Below are 20077 nucleotides of genomic sequence, written 5' to 3'. Positions count from 1 at the left end.
GCATCATCAGGGAGAGGGAGCTGGCGGAAGCCACCTTGGGAGAGGGTAAGGAGGGTGGAGAGATGGAGACCGGGCGGGACGTGGGAATACAGGCGTGGCAGCGGGTGGGGGTGGGAGAGGAGTGGGGAGACGAGCGGGTGAGGAGGATCAAGTTTACGGGAGGTGTACAGGATCCGTACCGTTTCAAGGAAAAGGAGGAGGTGGGGGAAGGGGATGAGATCATACAGGATCCGTGTGGGGGAGGGGAGACAGATGCGATAGGCGAGGCGGAGAGCATGGCGTTCCAGGATTTGGAGGGATTTATAAAAGGTAGGGGGAGCGGATATCCATGCTGGATGGGCATAACAAAGGATAGGGCGGATGAGGGATTTATAGGTGTGGAGGATGGTGGAGAGGTCCAGACCCCACGTGCGGCCGGAAAGGAGCTTGAGGAGACGGAGGCGGGAACGTGCCTTGGCTTGGATTTTCTGGAGATGGGGAGTCCAGGAGAGGCGACAGTCGAGGGTGACGCCAAGGTACTTAAGGGTGGGAGTGAGGGCGATGGGACAGCCATAGACGGTGAGATAGAAATCAAGGAGGCGGAAGGAAGGGGTGGTTTTGCCTACAATGATCGCCTGGGTTTTGGAAGGATTGACCTTGAGCAAGGAAGGCGGTGTCATCGGAAAACTGGAGAAGGTGGGTGGGGGGTGACGGCGGTGGCATGTCCGCCGTGTACAACAGGTACAGAAGGGGGGAGAGGACGGAGCCTTGGGGCACACCGGCGGAGGGGAAAAAGGTGTAGGAATCGGTGTTATGGATGGTGACATAGGAAGGACGGCGGGAGAGAAAGGAACCGATCAGACGGACGTAGTTAATGGGAAGGGCGTAGGTTTAGAGCTTGAAGAGGTGACCGGAATGCCATACGCGGTCATAAGCGCGTTCGAGGTCTGCTAGGAGCTGGGGCTGCCGCTTATATGGAGATCGTAGAGGGCGCCACCACACGTCACGTGGCGTCGATGTGTGGCTATCTCTGGATATCGTCTGTTCTCTCGATTGCAGGCAATCGATTGTCACGTGATTGATGCAACGTCGACCGCCATATATTGTTCAATTTTAATCCTTCTTCTTTACGATTAAAATTTTATTGATGTTTGTGGATTTCAATTGCCTCTCTATACATACGTGTATAATAGTGCGACGTCCTCGCTAGCACGCTTGTCTCACCAAATTTTATTTCGTGATCTCCATCCTTAGAAACATGTTCCACTACTGCCGATTTGTCGATAAGTCCCAAGCGACAGTTTCTTTTGTGCTCCGTCAACCGTGTATTGATCCTTCTTTTTGTAGTTCCTATGTAAACCCTGCCACAACTACACCCCAGGGGTGGCTAGGGGGTGACGAGCATCTTTTGTTGATCTTAGGCATTCACTAATTTTCTTAGTAAGTCTGAAAATAGTCTCCACCTGAAACTTGGCTAGTACTTTTCCAATGCGATCAGTGATGTTATGGATGAACGGAAGAAATACTTTTCCAGCTGATGGTTGTTGCTGTCTCCTATTTTTAGGCATTTTTCTACTTGGGTGAAGTGCTCGGTTAATCTCGTTTTTCGTATAACCATTTTTCGCAAAAATCCGTGCTTTACGCGAGTTTATGCAGCCCATTATTTGAAGTAGTGTGATCAGCGACATAAAAAATTTATAATAGGATGTAGCCTTTATGGAAACTGAATTAATAATACATATAAAAGTTTTCTCTAAACTTTAAGCAGATTTTTCTCGAGAAACTATTTTGCAAAATTGCTTGCAGCATAAAATAGAAACGGTTCATCCTATTAACCCTTTCACTACGATGAACGTCTGTAGAATTCGAAAGTGAATGTGCCGCCCAGCCGGTGGACTGCTGTAGCAGTTCCGCCTCGCGTCAAACAGCTCCGCTTCACTACGCTCGACTGTTGTGGAAGCATGAGCTAAGCACCATCTAGCGGCTTTGTTCAAAGTCTGTAGTTAACAACAGTCACTAGATGCAGTTGTATTCAGTTTCAAAGCGTTAGTTTCGCTTGAGTTGCACTGCTCATTTCCCGCCTTGTTTCTAGTCCGACGCCGCGCAGGATTAGCCGAGCGGTCTCAGGCGCTGCAGTCATGGACTGTGCGGTTTGTCCCGGCGGAGGTTCCTTAGGATAATTTAGGTTAAGTAGTGTGTAAGCTTAGGGACTGATGACGTTAGCAGTTAAGTCCCATAAGATTTCACACAAATTTGAACATTTTTTTCTAATCTGACGCGACACGTTGTCAACCTCAGCTTCTACTAGACGTTATATGGCAGATAAGCGATATACTGTGGACGAAGCTCTTTCTCTCATACTGGGTAGTGATTTTAAAGATGAAAGGGCCGCATGGTCCTAATGTGACAATGAACACGGATCATCTATTGTAGCTGCTTCCTTATCACGTACACGTGCTACCCAAGCTGTTCCATTGACATCCAGAGGCTTGGATTTGTGCTTAGACACAGCCAATATCAAAAACATGTGTGATTTGTATAAATATTTCTAATAAATATATAGTATAAAGTCCAATAATTGCGGTAACACTACAAGTGTGAAAGCAGGTCAGAATAGCGCCGCCGGGAGCGCGAAAAATGGGCCGTGCTGCCCACGACGCAGCAATCACGGCGCCTTCGTGAAACGGTTAACGTCTACCTTTGATCCTCGAAAAGTGAACACTTTCCTTGGGAGCTTATACTGACAATATATGAAATTTGTTAATATCAACTATTTTTTGCATGACCATAAAGTCAAAAACCAAAATTCGAACTCAAAGTGCGAGTTGGCGCCATATCGTTAAATTTAACGTTATTTCATTGTGGTCAGGTATAAGATCACATAAACTTAATGTAGTATCGACTGATGTTACCAATTTTTTATTTCAGATGAATGCTGAGGGGCTACACTGCACTCAGCCTGCGTACTTCAAACTCACAGGCCCTTGAGAATCTAAAATAAATTTCAAAGTATGATCAATCACAGTAGCCAAACAGATCCTTCATATGTGTTTTCATTCTCTCAAAAAAAAGTTTCCAAACTTTTAATTAACATTTGCTCATTTTAATGAGAACGTGGCCTTAAGTTCGGTTGTGGGACTGAGAGGTTGACTGAGGATCAGGGCCGGGAGTGGGGTCATAATTTCACTCGGTGTTGGCTCGAGTGGCCTCGTATTATAAACCCGTGGTTCGTCTCCGCAGTACTTCCTGGTACACGAGGGGCGTGTTGGCCGTGGCGACTTTGACGGATCTGAATGGGACCGGCTGCAAAGGAGTAAGTCGACTGTAGTTTACCGCCGTAGCAGCTTTCTTGTGGGCAGCGGCTAGGAGAGAGGAAGTCCTGCCACTGAGCGAAGACGGATTTCGCACCAACGTCAACTTGCGTTTTCTAGCAGCTTGCCGGATTTTATTATCTTATATCTCGTTTTTGGAACTGAGCCGTGCCGACGCTTGCATTGCTGTTGTTTGTAGGTTTCCACTCTCTGTTGCAGGCCAGACGGTGTCGTTTACTTGGCTTGGTTGTGGTTGTTTGTCTTCTTCTCGTGTTGACTTGCGCCACTCGATTTCGCAAGCGTTGCCTGTTCGCTAGTGGCAGCAGCGGCGGTTATCGATATCTAGTAACTGCTGCCCTATCTTTGGGGCGAAGTCGTTAATTTTCCGGGTCGTGTGAGTGTTCCAGTTCAGTTTGGGACTCAGGAGGAGCCAGGTCCGCACAGTGCCAGAACACCCCGGGACCGCTGGCTGCTCGCATGGACTGCCGGATGAAAGGGCTGTGGTCACGAGGGTGCACGACCTCGTCGTAGACCGGATCCAGCAAGCTTTAAGATAAGTGCGTTTCAATCCAAGTAGAGAAACCTCCACCATTGTGATATCCCGCGATTCTCCAGTGAATTGGGTTCGTGTTGCTGCTCGTAGTGTCGCCGAGGCGAAGAGCAGCGAGTGGAGGGCTTGGGGAAGGCGGATCTGATTAGCTTTCCTCGACTTCTTATTACTATTTGCTGCATTAAACTTGTTACGTTTAATTCAGTAGTGCAGACCGCCGGTTACGGTTTTAGCGTATTGTTCCATCGTTGCATTTGATTTATCGGACGTCAGGTAGCTTTAGCAAGATTATAATTATTCATTCGTTAGGCTGACACTAGTCGGAGTTACCATTTTGTGAAATGAATGCAACTCTTGCCTGCGTATAACCTCGCTCGCGAAAGTGTTTGTTGCCGGACCTTCTCAGAGGTCGATTCCTGGAGCACCGTCTGTGCCCCCTTGGTCCTCGTAAGACAGGTGAATTCTGAAAGGAGGTCTGATGACCTGTAGTTTAGTGTAACGCTCCTTCAGTCCACGTCTTCTACGCGTATAATCTGCCTCAGTACCCTTTAAGGAACTTATGTACTGATCCTTGTGTTTTCTTATTGTATTATTTATTACAATACCTTGCAATGCATACATTAAAGGCTATATATGTCTAGTTAATAGTTCTGGTTGCCTTCTGCAATCAATCTAGCAGTGTAGTGTTCAGTAGATGTTAAGGGTTGTGTTCCAAAGTTTACCATCATCTTATTTCACCAGTTTGGTGATCAGTTGTTTGTTTTTTTAATTAACCTTTGCTGTTGTATTTGGTGTTTTACAGCAGGTTTCTAATTTTTTTTATATTATCGCTCTTGACGTGTAAGGCCTTCAGCCGTGATGCTGGTCACTTGTCTTTAAATTCTAATTTGGTATTTGTGTTTAGGCAGTAACCCTTTAAAACCTTATTTACTGCCATTCCTGGCGTCTGATGCCTTCTACGGTGTTTGTGGCGTCTTACTTTTAATATTTAAATACCTGTAATTGTATGTTGCAGCGAGTTTTAAACAATTTTTAATTTATTGCATTCCTGGCGTGTAAGGCCTTCTGCCCAGATCACAGTGGCTTGCCTTTAAAACATTATCTGCTGTATCTGTATTTAATGATGATTAGCTAAATTACGCCTCACTGAAAACACTATTATTTACAAAGTTGTTCATTCCTTCATTAAGAACGTGTGGTATTTTTATTTATTGTTGAGTCCAGAATTACTGGTTTAAAATAAATTGTGTGTAACTGTAAAAGGGAAACAATAGTAACTGGTTACGACCCCCTCCACAATCGTAACCGATTCCTCCCTTTCCTTGACTACCAGGTTTCAGGAACGTTCCCCGTGATTAACAACTGGGGTGTCTCAGGTTGTGGTCTTGGTGCAAGGGAGTTTTCTATGCGACGAAATCTTTCAATTTATTCAGTGGTTTTACCCGACGTGTTGTGTATTCTGCCCCTCGTGTTACTGACTGACGCAGGTCTGATTTTCTGGGGTCGGACAAGCAGGTTTTTAATAGTTAAATTTTGTACGGAGTAGGTCATCCTCACTTAGTATTTCTTGTCTTTGCAATTTTCTGAGAACTGTTCTCTTTTAAGCTTTGTTGCTCTTCAAACAGTTCATGAACGGATTTCCCGCTTGTGCTTTGTTTGAGGGGCTGTCTAATCAGCGTAATTTTTAGTAGAAATTGGTGAATTAATTCTGCTCCATTCAGATGTGTTGACGATAGCTGCCTTTGCTGGCACAGTATCTCGAGTTGCAGCAAGCCGTAACTGTTGTTTACACGTGAAAGCAGCTTCGCGTGTAGCGGGTGATGACATTTATTTCACTTGTTAATGAACTTTAATTTTATTAAGCTATTAATTTAAAGTTGCTTGAATGTCTGTACGCTCATTGATTAATTGTTGAGTTTATAATTCAGCCTGTGTCTTTCACTTTAAGTGCGAGTGAATTTGCATTTATTTCAACTATTCGGGTTCATAATTAAATCTTGATAATACTTGAGTGTAAACAAAATCTTCCATTAACAAAACTAGCAGCACACCTTTGAACCGAGCGAGATGGCGCAGTGGTTACCACACTGATCTCGTTCGGGAGGACGACGGTTCAACCCCCCGTCCAGCCAGTCTGATTTAGGTTTTCCGTGATTTCCCTAAATCGCTCCAGGCAAATGCCGGGATGGTTCCTTTGAAAGCGCACGGCCGACTTTCTTCCCCGTCCTTCCATTATCCGATGAGACCGATGACCACGCTGTTTGTTCTCTTCCCCCAAACAACTCAACCCAACCCCACACCTTTGAATTGCTTCCGAGTATTTCTTTAATCAGGACTGGTGGTGATCACAAATAGTTTTCTGTATGCGGTCCACCTTATACAGAAGCTACATTCATCTTCGAAATAAATCGAAGTCGAACATTCGTCTTCCCTACTACTGCCCGTAACGTGCTCGTACCAGTTCATATCGGCTGGCAATGCTACGCGTAGGTCTGCAGTGGAAGTGACTGTGTCAGTGTGCCGCAGCGAGCGTACTCACCGGTGAAGTTGGTGAGCATGGTGGTGGGGATGCAGGCGGGCAGGCGCGGGTTCCAGGCGCCGTTCTGGCAGCGCAGCGACGAGTTGCCCAGCAGCTTGTACAGGCCGGGCCGGCGGCAGCGCGCCGTCACCATGGCACCGTGCGGGAACACCGACTTCTCGCTCTGCGCACACAGCCAGACACACCGTGACACACCGGCTCGCTGTCACCACGTACTAAACACAAAAACATACTACCCATGCACTCTCCAGAGCCATAAGCTGCAGTTTCCTGTATCGCTTAATTACTTACGTCGACTGTTGGCACCCATGTCATATAACGTTACAATAAATTGTTCCCGTGAAATTACATTTCCAGACTAGCTTAGTGCCCGCTGCTTCTCTCGCGTAACTATATGGGCTGTAGAGCTTTTTGTTTTTATTTAATCTACTTTTTATGTTTTTCAGAAGTTGCAACACATTCTAAGCTTTTCACGCTAATTAAGGCCACGTAAGCACAGTCTTTTACGAGTGTACTTCTGAGCGAAAAGAGATTTTGGTAGATGGATCCCATATCATGCGTTCTGCGTTCTTATGAAGGTAATTCCATAGCAGCTTTCATCCCCTAACAAGTATTTCCTTGTACCTAACCGAGAAGTGTAATACCAGTTTTCATAAATTCAGCTTAAAATGTTTTTAATGTAACGAAATATTTTCTTAAGAATTTTCATCTCCTTTTGCACTTCCTTATGAGTTGGATTTCCAGAAACACTCCTTTCTTTTTATTTCTAACCGAGAAGTCAAATACCACTTGTCATAGATGTAGCCTTAAAAATACTTTCGTGGTGCTTTAGAAATTATTTATTTTCAAAAAACTTTCAACCAATGTTTTATCAACTTAGTTGTTGAATTTTCGTAAACGCACGTATTCTTTATTTTCTGAATGAGAAACCAAATACTAGTTTTCTGAGTCCTAGCTTCAAAATTCTCTCAGTAGCGACATACCTTCAAAAGGCCTTTCATCACCTGTTTCATCTCCTTAGGCGTGGAATTTCGGCAATCCGTTTTTAAACGATACCTTCAGTATGAGATCCACACCGTCTCCAAACTTCAAATTTTTGTCCTTAGGGGTCTGGACTAGGTGATGAGGAGTCAGTGAACCAATATGACCCTGTTTCACCCCCTTATTGTTGGAATTTCATAAAATCGCTTCTGAAACGACGCCTACAATGAAAGATCCGCAACTTCTCAAAGTTTCAAGTTTCTATCCTTAGCGGTTTGGTCTGAGCGATGATAAGTCAGTCAGTCAAGACACTACCTTTTATAAATATAGATGACTAGACTGCGAGGACAAAGGACTTGCAGTCGCAGGAAAGAAATTAAAACTTTTTAGGGTCCAAATAGTGACATGTGATAAAGCACGGTATTTTCGGCAGAGTTCCAGCATAAGGCGAAAAGGACGAAATTTCAGTCCTCAACTGCACCTAATGTACATTACCATATAAAGATAAGTATTTTAAAGTTGGTACCAAAAATTGTGACGGATTTACTTCAAAATTTTACATAATACCTTAATAGACATCTGGACGGACACAAGCTACACGTTTTTAATCGTATGTGGTATTTGACTATACAAAGGGGAAAGGCTGTAAATAAAAACCTGGAAAATTTGTTGATGAAATTATTTTACACGTAGGATACATATTTTTAATACACACAGTATGTGACTTTATACTACTATATAAAGGCAAGTCGTTCTTTAAAGTTGTTACTAAAATCTCGAAAAGTTCCTGAATGATTTACTTCAGATTTTTCCACAGAACTCTAATAAACATTCAGATGGACGTAGGCTACAAATTTTTTTAAAAAAAAGTTCTATGTAAATATGCATCTGATCCTTAAAGGGGAAATGCTGTTAGCAAAATCCTCGAAAGTTCCTAATCCGTTTATCTCCTATTTTTACACGATACTCTAACAAACTTTGGTTGGACATAGGCTTCATATTTTTAAATGTGTGTGGTAAATAAACATATGTTTAACACATGACGGAAAAACATTGTTAGCAAAAATCTGGAAAATTTCTTAACCAATTTATTTCAAATGTTTCCACAGCGCACGAGTAAAAATTCGGACACACTTTTTTAAATATGTTTAATATATCAAGGGGAAGTTCTTGACCGTTTTACTTCATATATTTACACGATACTCCGCTAAGATTCACACGGACCTATACTTTTCTTTGTCTTTCTCATCAGAGTAAGTCAAAACTGACTCGAAATATACAATGCTGCACTGTGACAAAGTGTGGCTTCGTTTTTTTCTAACAGTTAGTTTTAACTTACATTTCAGGGCCCAAATATATTATTTCTATATAACTTTAAACAAAAGATACACAACACCGTATTGCTTTGTTTCCTTCGGCGAAGTCAGTTTTAAGAAGAAACTGGAATGTTTTATTTATGGCATATCGACCTGTGGTTAGACTACTATTATGGAATGTAAATAATCCGAAAGTTTGCAATCCTACTTGTGACTATGAGAATTCCTGTCACTGAAGCTACTAGCATCACTGATCCAGAAGCTGCATAGGTCTCTCCTGCACCTCTTATGTTAATGGTTGGTTCGTTGATTTGGGGGAGAGGACCAAATAGCGAGGTCACCGGTCCAATCAGATTGGGGAAGGATGGGGAAGGAAGTCGACCGTGCCTTTTCAATGGAACTGCCCCGGGATTTGCCGGAACCGACTTAGTGAAATCACGGAATATCTAAATCGGGATGGCTGGACGCAGGTTTGAACCGTCATCCTCCCGAATGCGAGTCCAGGGTACTCACCACTGTGTCAGCTCGCTCGGTATGTTAATGATACCAACTGCTACACCCATTCATTTTATATGCTTTACTTCTCAGTCGAACTTTCATTTGCAGTAACAATGAACAAGGGCAAAGGTCAGAGAGAGAGAGAGGCCGGCCGGGGGGTGGGGGGGTGGAGAGAGGAAATGGTTAGAGATGGGAAGGGGGAGAAAATGGACAGAGAGAGGGGGAAAGAAGACATGGACAGAGAGAGGAGTGAGGAGGAGGGAGATAGAGGCGGAAGAGATGGGCAGTCGGATTTGGATGAGGAGGTTTTGGTCAGAGGGGAGATGTATTTATTTATAACAAATATTTTATTTCTTGTTTTCAGTTTGTAAGCTGCAGTTCTGAATCCGAGTAGATTATAATCTAGGCTGTAATGTTCATTCAAGAAGAGGTAACGGGAGATTCCATCTCATACCTGTCAGGAGAACACTTGAAGAGACAGTGACCCTAAAGGGATACTACGGTGACAGGCAGGAGAGTTTCATTCGATTCGACAAAGTGGTGTGGGGAAAAGTAGCCTTCGACCATCGTTCGAAATAAACAAAAAAAATCTCTCTCTTCGCAGGTACCAAATACGTTCACCGTGATACTGCACGTCGTTTCCTTGTGCAACATATCTGAATGAACCTGGTGCGAAGAACGAAACGACTGTACGAAATGGAATTAGGCTATACTTTAATGAGTCACATAGGTGAACAATAGGTGCTGCTATTACCAGCAAGAAACTTTGCATTCGGGAAAGAGATCTATTGTCGTGGCAGCACGGTAGAAAGCTGTAGTGGAGTAACGAATAAATGACAATTGCTTTGGGGAGTGTCGTTAAAAACTGAAGCTTATTCACATATCCTCGACCGCCAGTCACTGCCGATCTGTGACAGTTATTGGGGACGAGATATTGTAGAGTGCCCGGGAGCTCCCAGTAGATTTTACCGACTCGAAACTTTATATGGAAACTGGAGAGAAAGTTTAGATATGACTAATGGAGATGTTGTTCCCTTTCCAGTGCGACGTTGGAGAAGCACATCGAATCTGTAGTTTGTTTTATTTCGACTTCTATTTTTCTTATTAAGTGTAAGACGGAAGTTCATACTAGTGATTGACATCAGTGACGCTCACCTTAAGTGACAAACTTCTGTCAATGCCTTTCAATTACAAGTTAGTTTTGTGAGCACGCCAGCGATTGTCTACTAGGTCGTCGTTGAAGTGGAAGTTCCAAAACGATTGTTACGAAACAAGAATCTTCATAATTTAAATACACAAGGAATAAATGTAGCACTTGTTAGTCACAACCTGCATCTAGATATTAATGTCTGTGGGGCACCAGCCAGTCGTCCACAGTACACACTGTGCCCAAGAGATTAACAGAATGTCCATAAAGCAAATGAAACAATATATTTACATAGCACTTATCAGTGGAGTATGTAGATCTTCAGTGGGTAATCGTTTGTACCGGCTGTCAACGAACATATCTTCACGCATGGGAGTTTCAAGAAACAATCTTGTGAGTTATTTTAGAGTTCCGGTAAACATAAGACCGGCAATTGGCTCGGAAATAAAAGCTGTGTACATCGGAGGGGATCAATCAATGTAAAATTTATTAATAAACAGAAGTGTAACTGATTTGTTTACTGTCACTCCAAAAGGACTCTTCTCAAGACGTTGCAAAGATAGAAATAATGACATCACTTCCATCCAACTACTTCGCATGTGGAACATGAAATTAGAAAAGAAATAACTTCGTGATATTACAGGTCCATCAGCCCTTCTATATAAATACCGACTATGGGACAATTAAAGACACCTTTGGAGGAAAGAGAACCACCTGCATGAATATCAAGAGCTCAAATGGAAACCCAGTTCTAAGCAAAGAAGGGAAAGAAGAAAGGTGCAAGGAGCATATGGAGGGTCTATACAAGGGAGAAGCACTTGAGAGCAATGTTATAGAAATAGAAGAGGATATAGATGAAGGCAAACATAGGATACTACGAGAAGAATTTGACAGAGAACTGAAAGATCTAAATCGATACAAGGTACCAAGAGGTGACGACGTTCCGTCAGGACTTCTGATAGCCTTGGGAAAGCAAACCATCGCAAAACTCTTCCATCTGGTGTGCAAGGTGTATTAGACCGGTGAAATATCCCAGACTTCAAGAACATTATAACAATTCCAATTCCAATGAAAGCAGATGTTGACAGGTGTGAATATTACCGAACTATCAGATTAATAAGTCATGGCTGAGACCTACTAACACGAAGAATGGAAAAAAAAGGTAATACGTGACCTCGGAGAAGATCAGTTTGGATTCCAAATAAATGTAGAAACACGCGAGACAGTACTGGTCCTACAATTCCTCTTAGAAGAGAGGTTAAGAAAAGGCAAACCTACCTTTACAACATTTGTAGGCTTAGAGGAAGATTTGGCAAAAATGACTGGAATAGCCTCTTTGAAATTCTGAAGGTGGCAGGGATAAAATACGGGGGACGCAAGTCGATTTACAACTTGAATAGAAACCAAAATGCAGTTACATGAGTCGAGGGCCAAGAAAGAGATGCCGTGGCCTGGAAGGGAGAGAGGCAGGACTGTAGCCTATCCCTGATGTTATTCCATTTGTACATCTGTGGCAGAATAGATCGACAGGAAGAGCAAAACGGTTAAGCAGGAATGGTTAGAGGACAAATGTAAGGACGTAGAAGCATATATCGCTACGGGTAAGATAGGTACCACCTACAGAAAAATTAAAGAGATCTTTGAAGAAAAGAGGACCACTTGTGTGAATATCAAGAGCTCATATGATAAACCAGTCCTAAGCAAAGAAAGGAAAGGTGAAAGGTGGAAGGAATATATAGAGGGTTTATACAAGGGCGATGTACTTGACGACAATATCATGGAAATGGAAGAGGATGTAGATGAAGATGAAATGGGAGATATGATATTGCGTGAGGAATTTGACAGAGCACTGATAGCCTTGGGAGAGCCAGCCGTGACCAAACTATTCCATCTGGTGGGCAAGATGTATGAGATAGGTGAAATACCCTCATACATCAATAAGAGTGTTATAATTCCAGTTCCAAAGAAAGCAGGTGCTGACACTTGTGAAAATTACAGAACTAAGTCACGGCTGCAAAATACTAACACGAATTCTTTACAGACAAATGGAAAAACTGGTAGAAGCTGACCTCGGGGAAGATCAGTTGGGATTCCGTAGAAACGTAGGAACACCAGAGGCAGTAATGACCATACGACTTATCTTAAAAGCTAGGTTAACGAAAGGAAAACCTACGTTTACAGCCTTTGTAGACTTTGAGGAAGCTTTTGACAATGTTGGCTAGAATACTCTCAAATTCAGAAGGTAAAGTACAAGGAGTGAAATCTATTTATAATTTGTGCAGAAACCAGATGTCAGTTATAGGAGAAAGGGGCACGAAAGGGAAGCAATAGTTGAGAAGCGAGTCATACAGGGCTGTAACCTATCCCCGGTGTCATTCAGTCAGTAAATTGAACGAGCAGGTAAAGAAACGAAAGAAAAATTTTGAGTAAGAATGAAAATCCAGGGAGAAGAAATAAAAACGTTGAGGTTTGCCGATGACATTGTAATTCTGTCAGTGGCAACAAAGGACTTGGAAGAACAGTTGAACGAAATTTACAATGTCTTGAAAGGAGGCTATAAACAAAAGCAAAATGAGGATAATGGAGTGTAGTCAATTAAATCAGGCGATGCTCGGGGAATTAGGTTACTAAATGAGATAAATAAATAGATGAGTTTTGCTATTTGGGAAGCAAAATAAATAACGATGGTCGAAGTAGAGAGGATTTAAATGTAGACTGGCGATGGCAAGAAAAGAGATGCTGAAGAAGAGAAATTTGTTAACATCGAGTATGGATTTAAGCGTCAGGAGAGGAGAGAATAGAAGATTTTGAAATGTGGTGCTACAGGAGAATGAAGTAGATTAGATTGGTAGATCACATAACTAATGAGTAGGTACTGAACAGAATTCGGGAGAAGAGGAATTTGTGGCATAACTTGACTAGAAGATGTCATCTGTTGGTAGGACACATTCTGAGGCATCAAAAGTCACTAATTTAGTGTCGGAGGGAATCGTGGAGGGTTAAAATCGTAGAGGGAGACCAAGAGATGTATACAGTAAGCAGAATCAGAAGGATGTAGGTTGCAATAGTTACTCGGAGATGAAGAGGCTTGCACTGGATAGAGCAGCACGAAAAGATGCATCAAGCCACTCTTTGGACTGAAGAACAGATCAAAAACAACAACAGTATGAGTTTTTCTACTTGGGCAGCAAAATAACTGATTATGGAAAAAGTGGAGAGAATACAAAATGTAGAGTGGTAACGGCCAGAAAGGTGTTTCTGAGGAAGCCAAATAGGCTACAAACTATATTTTATAAAAACAGAAGTGATTTTTGCTCCCAATAGCTCACACTGTGGAGAATTTGGGACGCGCGCTTTGTGCCTCTCTGCCTCGCCTGCTTCCATGTCCACATGATTGCGTGAATACTGGAGAAAACTACTTTTTCTCTGCTAGCGGCAGCCGCCACTAGTTCTTATAGCGACAGGTGATCACCATAAATAGTAATCACTGTTACTTCAGAAGGGAAACAGAATGACACCACACCGAGTGGCAGCCGGCCGGCGTGGACGAGCGGTTCTAGGCGCTACAGTCTGGAACCGCGCGACCGCTACGGTCGCAGGTTCAAATCCTGCCTCGGGCATGGATGTGTGTGATGTCCTTAGGTTAGTTAGGTTTAAGTAGTTCTAAGTTCTAGGGGACTGATGACCTCAGAAGTTAAGTCCCATAGTGCTCAGAGCCATTTGAACCAATTTTTGAACACCGAGTGGCAGTAGAACAGCTGCTATAAAACGAAGTCTGCTGAAATGGCATCGTCGGTAACGGATTCACACCCGACGACTGCGGAACAGATCGCCGCTGTCGACGATATTCTCACGGAGCTTCAAAACGAACTGAGGCGTAAAAGAACCTTAACAGTTACGTGAGCAGTAGTGAAAAATTAAAATTTGGGAGCTCGTCATCACTCAATCAAAATTAGAAGAGCAGAATGAGAAGATAAGTAAGGAAAATGTGCGTTTACGGGAAAAATTAGCTAACGCCAATGCACCAGATGAGCTGGAAAGAATTCACTGTCTGGAATCAGAAATAACCGATCTCAAATCAGAAAATCAAAGATTAATAACGGAAAGTAAGTCAACTCCACTGTTCTTTGTAGCAGTTGCGGCCGCCGGCTCAGGTTAAAAACCGAATAACAAAGTAGAATAACACATACAGCAAACCAAATCGAAACAGTCGAGCGTTATTTTCTCCAAATCGGAAAACAATCAAGACACCAAGGTCATACGTGAAACAATCTCTAAAAAAATCAGTCCCAGACAAGACAAAGTAAAAATAAAAACAACCAGATCTACAGTAAACACACGTATCTTAGAAACGGAAACACAAGCAGATAAAGGGAAAATCATAGAAAAGACAGTCCAACTACAAAATAATAGATGTGAAGAGCCGAGGGAATTCCGACCTCTCCTTGCAATGTATCAGATCGTAACTATTCTAACTGATCAGGGCTTCAAGGAGGAACTATATGGAAACGTTCAAAACAGGCCCAAAAGGTAAACGAGTAGTTAATAACATCTTGAAAGTCGCCCCAGGAGTTCGTTTTCTGCTGCTGCAAAGAGAAAGAAACTCCTGGTGCTGTTCGAGTCCTTATACATCGCTGACTCCGTGGTTGTTTACAAATGCTTCAATAGCTAGGGCCTAGGTCACCTGCCAAAACGTTGCGATAAAGAACCAGTCCGTGTAAAATGTCCGAAGACAAGTCACAAGACGACGGAAAGCCGAGAGGAAGTCACGGTTGGTTGTATACAATGCAAATATAGAAACAGGAAAAGTGATAAGACATGGGGCGTGACTGCCATACCTACACTTGTACGGGAGAAAAATAGGGCTCACCGAAAATGACGTTACAGACTACGTTCACTAACACGGAGTACAACTTCAACGATGAGACACTAAAGCCCTTCATACAGATATGCAAAGAAAGAATACATGCAAGCGCAAACATTAGTCTTCGTCAACTAAACCGACGGAATGCGGCATGCAGTTGCCTGAGGACAACATTTGCACACAGTCATCATGGGTATAGAAAACATCGTTCCTGTGAAACACAACTAGCTCTTTATTCACATGAAGTGCTGAGTGCTATTGACAAGGGATTTCAGATCGATTCCGTATACCTGGATTTCGAGAAGGCTTTTGACACTGTAACACACAAGCGGCTCGTAGTGAAATTGGGTGCTTATGGAATATCTTCTCAGTTTTGTGACTGGATCTGTGATTTCCTGTCAGAGGGGTCACCGTTCGTAGTAATTGACGGAAAGTCATCGAGTAAAACAGATGGCATTCCCCAAGGTAGTGTTATAGGCCCTTTGCTGTTCCTTATCTATATAAACGATTTGGTAGACAATCTGAGCAGCCATCTTCGGTTGTTTTCAGATGACGCTGTCGTTTATCGACTAATAAAGTCATCAAAAGATAAAAAAAAACTGCAAAACGATTTAGAAGAAATATCGAAATGGTGTGAAAAGTGGCAGTTGACCTTAAATAACGAAAAGTGTTAGGTCATCCACATGAGTGCTAAAAGGAACGCGTTAAACTTCGGTTACACGATAAATCAGTCTAATATAAAAGCCATAAATTCAACCAAATACCTAGGTATTACAATTACAAACAATTTAAATTGGAAGGAACACACAGAAAATGTTGTGGAGGAGGCTAACCAAAGACTGCGTTTTATTGGCAGGACACTTAGAAAATGTAACAGACCTACTAAGGAGACTGCCTACACTACGCTTGTCCGTCCACTTTTAGAATACTGTTGAGCGGTGTGGGGTCCTTGCCAGATAGGACTGACTGAGTACATCGAAAAAGTTCAAAGAAAGGCAGCACGTTTTGTATTATCGCGAAATAATGGGAGAGAGTGTCACAGAAATGATACAGGATTTGGGATGGACATCATTAAAAGAAAGGAGTTTTTCGTTGCGACGGAATCTTCTCACGCAATTCCAGTCACCAACTTTCTCTTCCGAATGCGAAAATATTTTGTTGACACTGACTTACATAGGGAGGAACGATAACCAAGATAAAATAAGGGAAATCAGAGCTCGTACGGAAAGATGTAGGTGTTCATTCTTCCCGCACGATATGCGAGATTGGGATAATAGAAAATTGTGAAGGTGTTTCGATGAACCCTCTGCCAGGCACTTAAATGTGATTTGCAGAATATCCATTTAGATGTAGATGTAGCACAATTAACTGGTCTAGAAACGAACAATCTTACATCGCTACAAACGTGTGACATTATACAGTAAATGTATATTAACACCACTGATTACGTAGACGACATGTGTGCGCAGAGACCCATTGACTGCCGCTTATGAAGACAAATGAAACATGAAATTTGCAGTGGGCAATTTTCCAGACCTGACTTCTGCTACGAGTGTAAGAGCTGGAACATGATGTTTTCTATCAAAATAGTAGGCAATGTAACAAAAGAAACAAAAAACAAACACAAAATGATGTCCTAGGGCACTTCAGTGATACTAGTACATACTCATGTCACAACACCGAAAAACAAGAAACAGATAGACATATTGAAACACCAGTACAAGAAACACAAAAAGATGAAGCACCTATTAACAGTTCACTCGCTCAAAACACATCAATAAAATTACATTCCGAATATGATTACAGCAAATACAGACCGTACATAAAGCCCATACGTTATATATGGTGGCAGCAAGCACACCACAGACACACAGGGAAATACGGCCACAAAGAAAACAGTTGTGAAATAACTTCGAGATAGCCAGACAATATAAAAAAACAGATGTACCGGAAGTCCAATGCTAAATACAAACCATCTGTCCAATAAAACAGTTAAAAATAGTTCATCCACACACAATTCCCGGTGTACACAAACAAAAGAGGGAGACAAATGTCAGGATGTTTCACAGCACACACGCGGAAACACAAAACAACACAATAACAACGTAATTGATTATGATAATCTTGACAGTAACTTATGCATAAGTAGGTTAAAAAATAGGAAAATTTTATAGGCTGCACTGCGTATGCTGTTACGTCTGTCAACCAGAAGGGGAAAAAATACGTTTCCCTACAACCGAGCAGACCGACAGAATGATACCCACGAGAGAGAACTTGGCAATCGACCATCGATAGCTGTGTAGACTCTTAGGAAAAGCACGTGCACGAAGAGGTTAACGTTTAAACGTAGATAAAGTTTATAAAGATTCCGTCAGGGTGCATGGAGGCATTTATTACGTCTCTGAACACATAACAGTAAGTGCTATGCCTTTACTACATACCCACACTGTGAAGATTTCACAACTAAACAGCAATAGGAGCACGATGCTTGGAGTGGAACTGGGTAGAATTTCTGAACGAAGTACAGAGCCATATATGCAGGGCAGGAGACTACCAGGCCTTCCGAAACATCTCATTCCAGTAACCGGGACACGAAATGCTAAGGATGCAATTGTAATAGCGAACATAAATTACACTGCTGGCCATTAAAATTGCTACACCAAGAAGAAATGCAGATGATAAACGGGTATTCATTGGATAAATATATTATACTAGAACTGAAATGTGATTACATTTTCACGCATAGATCCTGAGAAATCAGTACCCAGAACAACCACCTCTGGCCGTAATAACGGCCTTGATACGACTGGGCATTGAGTCAAACAGAGCTTGGATGTCGTGTACAGGTGCAGCTTCCCATGCAGCTTCAATACGATGCCACAGTTCATCAAGAGTAGTCACTGGGGTATTGTGACGAGCCAGTTGCTCGGCCACCATTGACCAAATCTTTTCAGTTGGTGTGAGATCTGGAGAATGTGCTGGCCAGAGCAGCAGTCGAACATTTTCTGTATCCAGAAAGGCCCGTACAGGACCTGCAGCATGCGGTCGGCATTATCCTGCTGAAATGTAGGGTTTCGTAGGGATCGAATGAAGGGTAGAGCCACGGGTAGTAACACATCTTAAATGTAACGTCCACTGTTTCAAGAGCCGTTAATGCGAACAAGAGGTGACCGATACGTGTAACCAATGGCACCGCATACCATCACGCCGGGTGATACGCCAGTATAGCGATGACGAATACACGTTTCCAATGTGCGTTCACCGCGATGTCACCAAACACGGATGCGACCATCATGATGCTGTAAATAGAACCTGGATTCATCCGAAAAAATGACGCTTTGCTATTCGTGCACCCAGGTTCGCCGTTGAGCACACCATCGCAGGCGCTCCTGTCTGTGATGCATCGTAAAGGGTAACCGCAGGCACGGTCTGCGACCTAATAGTCCATGCTGCTGCAAACGTCGTCGATCTGTTCTTACAGATGTTTGTTGTCTTGCAAACGTCCCCATCTGTTGGCTCATTGATTGAGACGTGGCTGCACGATCCGTTACAGCCATGCGGATAAGATGCCTGTCACCTCGACTGCTAGTGATACGAGGCCGTTGGGATCCAGCACGGCGTTCCGTATTACCCTTCTGAGCCCACCGATTCCATATTCTGCTAACAGTCATTCGATCTCGACCAACGTGAACAGCAATGTCGCGATACGATAAACCGCAATCGCTATAGGCTACAATCCGACCTTTATCAAAGTCGGAAACGTGATGGTCCGCATTTCTCCTCCTTACACGAGACATCACAACAACATTTTACCAGGCAACGCCGGTCACTTGCAGTTTGTGTATGAGAAATCGGTAGGAAACTTTCCTCATGTCAGCACGTTGTAGGTGTCGCCACCGGCGCCAACCTTGTGTGAATACTCTGAAAAGCTAATCATTTGCATATCACAGCATCTTCTTCCCGCCGGGTAAATTTCGCGTCTGACAAAGGGACAAAAGATTACTCATACTTAATGACATCGACGCACCGTCGTCTCTATGGCTTGCAGACAGAAGAAACAATAGGGGACTTATCGTAGTTGACTCAATGAATGAATGCAGCTTCTTTGTTCTAAGCAAAGCAGGACAAACACCTACATACTAAAAACAAAAGCACAAGAGAGGTGCTTGAGCATTGTTATGCAAAATGTGGTTTGGTCCTGCAGAAAGTGTTATAATTTCTCTCTTTAAGGTGGTCGTAGGTTGTGTTCCAAAAATTAACAGCATAGAGACGAGAGTGATGACACTTTCTGCTGGAGCTGACGATAATTTTGCAGGACAATGCTCAAGCACGTACAGTGCTAGCTGTTACTAATTTGTTTGACTCATGGAGCTGCTACGTGCTATACCACCTACTGCACTCCCCTGACGTAAGCCCTCGTAAGTTCAACTCGATTTCTCAACTGAAGGAAAGACTTCACGGCATACGCTTTAGAACTGATACAAATTCGTCGGGCAACAGACCGCGCCGCTCGAACTGTCAACACAACTGGTACTGCTAAGAGTATCCTACGACTTCCACATCGCTGCCAACGGGTTATACACAATGCTGGTCATTAAAACTTTGAAACACGTATCTATTTCGTACGAGCTGTAAATAAATAGTTGCCACTATCGAAGTTCCATCCCTCGTATATATATATATATATATATATATATATATATATATATATATATATATATATAGAGAGAGAGAGAGAGAGAGAGAGAGAGAGAGAGAGAGAGTTAGGATGGCTTTTCTGAAAGTATTTGAATACAGTATACCCGTGAATGGAAGTGAAACATGGACATTAAACAGTATAGAACAGAAGAGAATAGAAGCTTTCGAAATGTGGTGCTACAGAAGAATACCGG

General features: G+C 42.8%; 1 protein-coding gene across 1 annotated transcript in view; it reads right to left on the bottom strand.

Moving 5' to 3' along the window:
* Positions 1–20077, bottom strand: part of LOC124613609 (locomotion-related protein Hikaru genki-like) — a gene marked incomplete at its 5' end in the record, with an annotated part of 336916 nt that overhangs the window by 212798 nt on the left and 104041 nt on the right. The window contains one exon of the mRNA XM_047142324.1: positions 6380–6542. Within this exon, the coding sequence (XP_046998280.1) occupies positions 6380–6542 (163 nt within the window). The remainder of the gene's footprint in view (positions 1–6379; positions 6543–20077) is intronic.

Source organism: Schistocerca americana, chromosome 4 (genome assembly GCF_021461395.2).
Source record: "Schistocerca americana isolate TAMUIC-IGC-003095 chromosome 4, iqSchAmer2.1, whole genome shotgun sequence".
Classification (NCBI taxonomy): Eukaryota; Metazoa; Arthropoda; class Insecta; order Orthoptera; family Acrididae; genus Schistocerca; species Schistocerca americana.
Note: the sequence above shows the minus strand (reverse complement) of the source record. Positions and strands in the feature narration are given on the sequence as shown.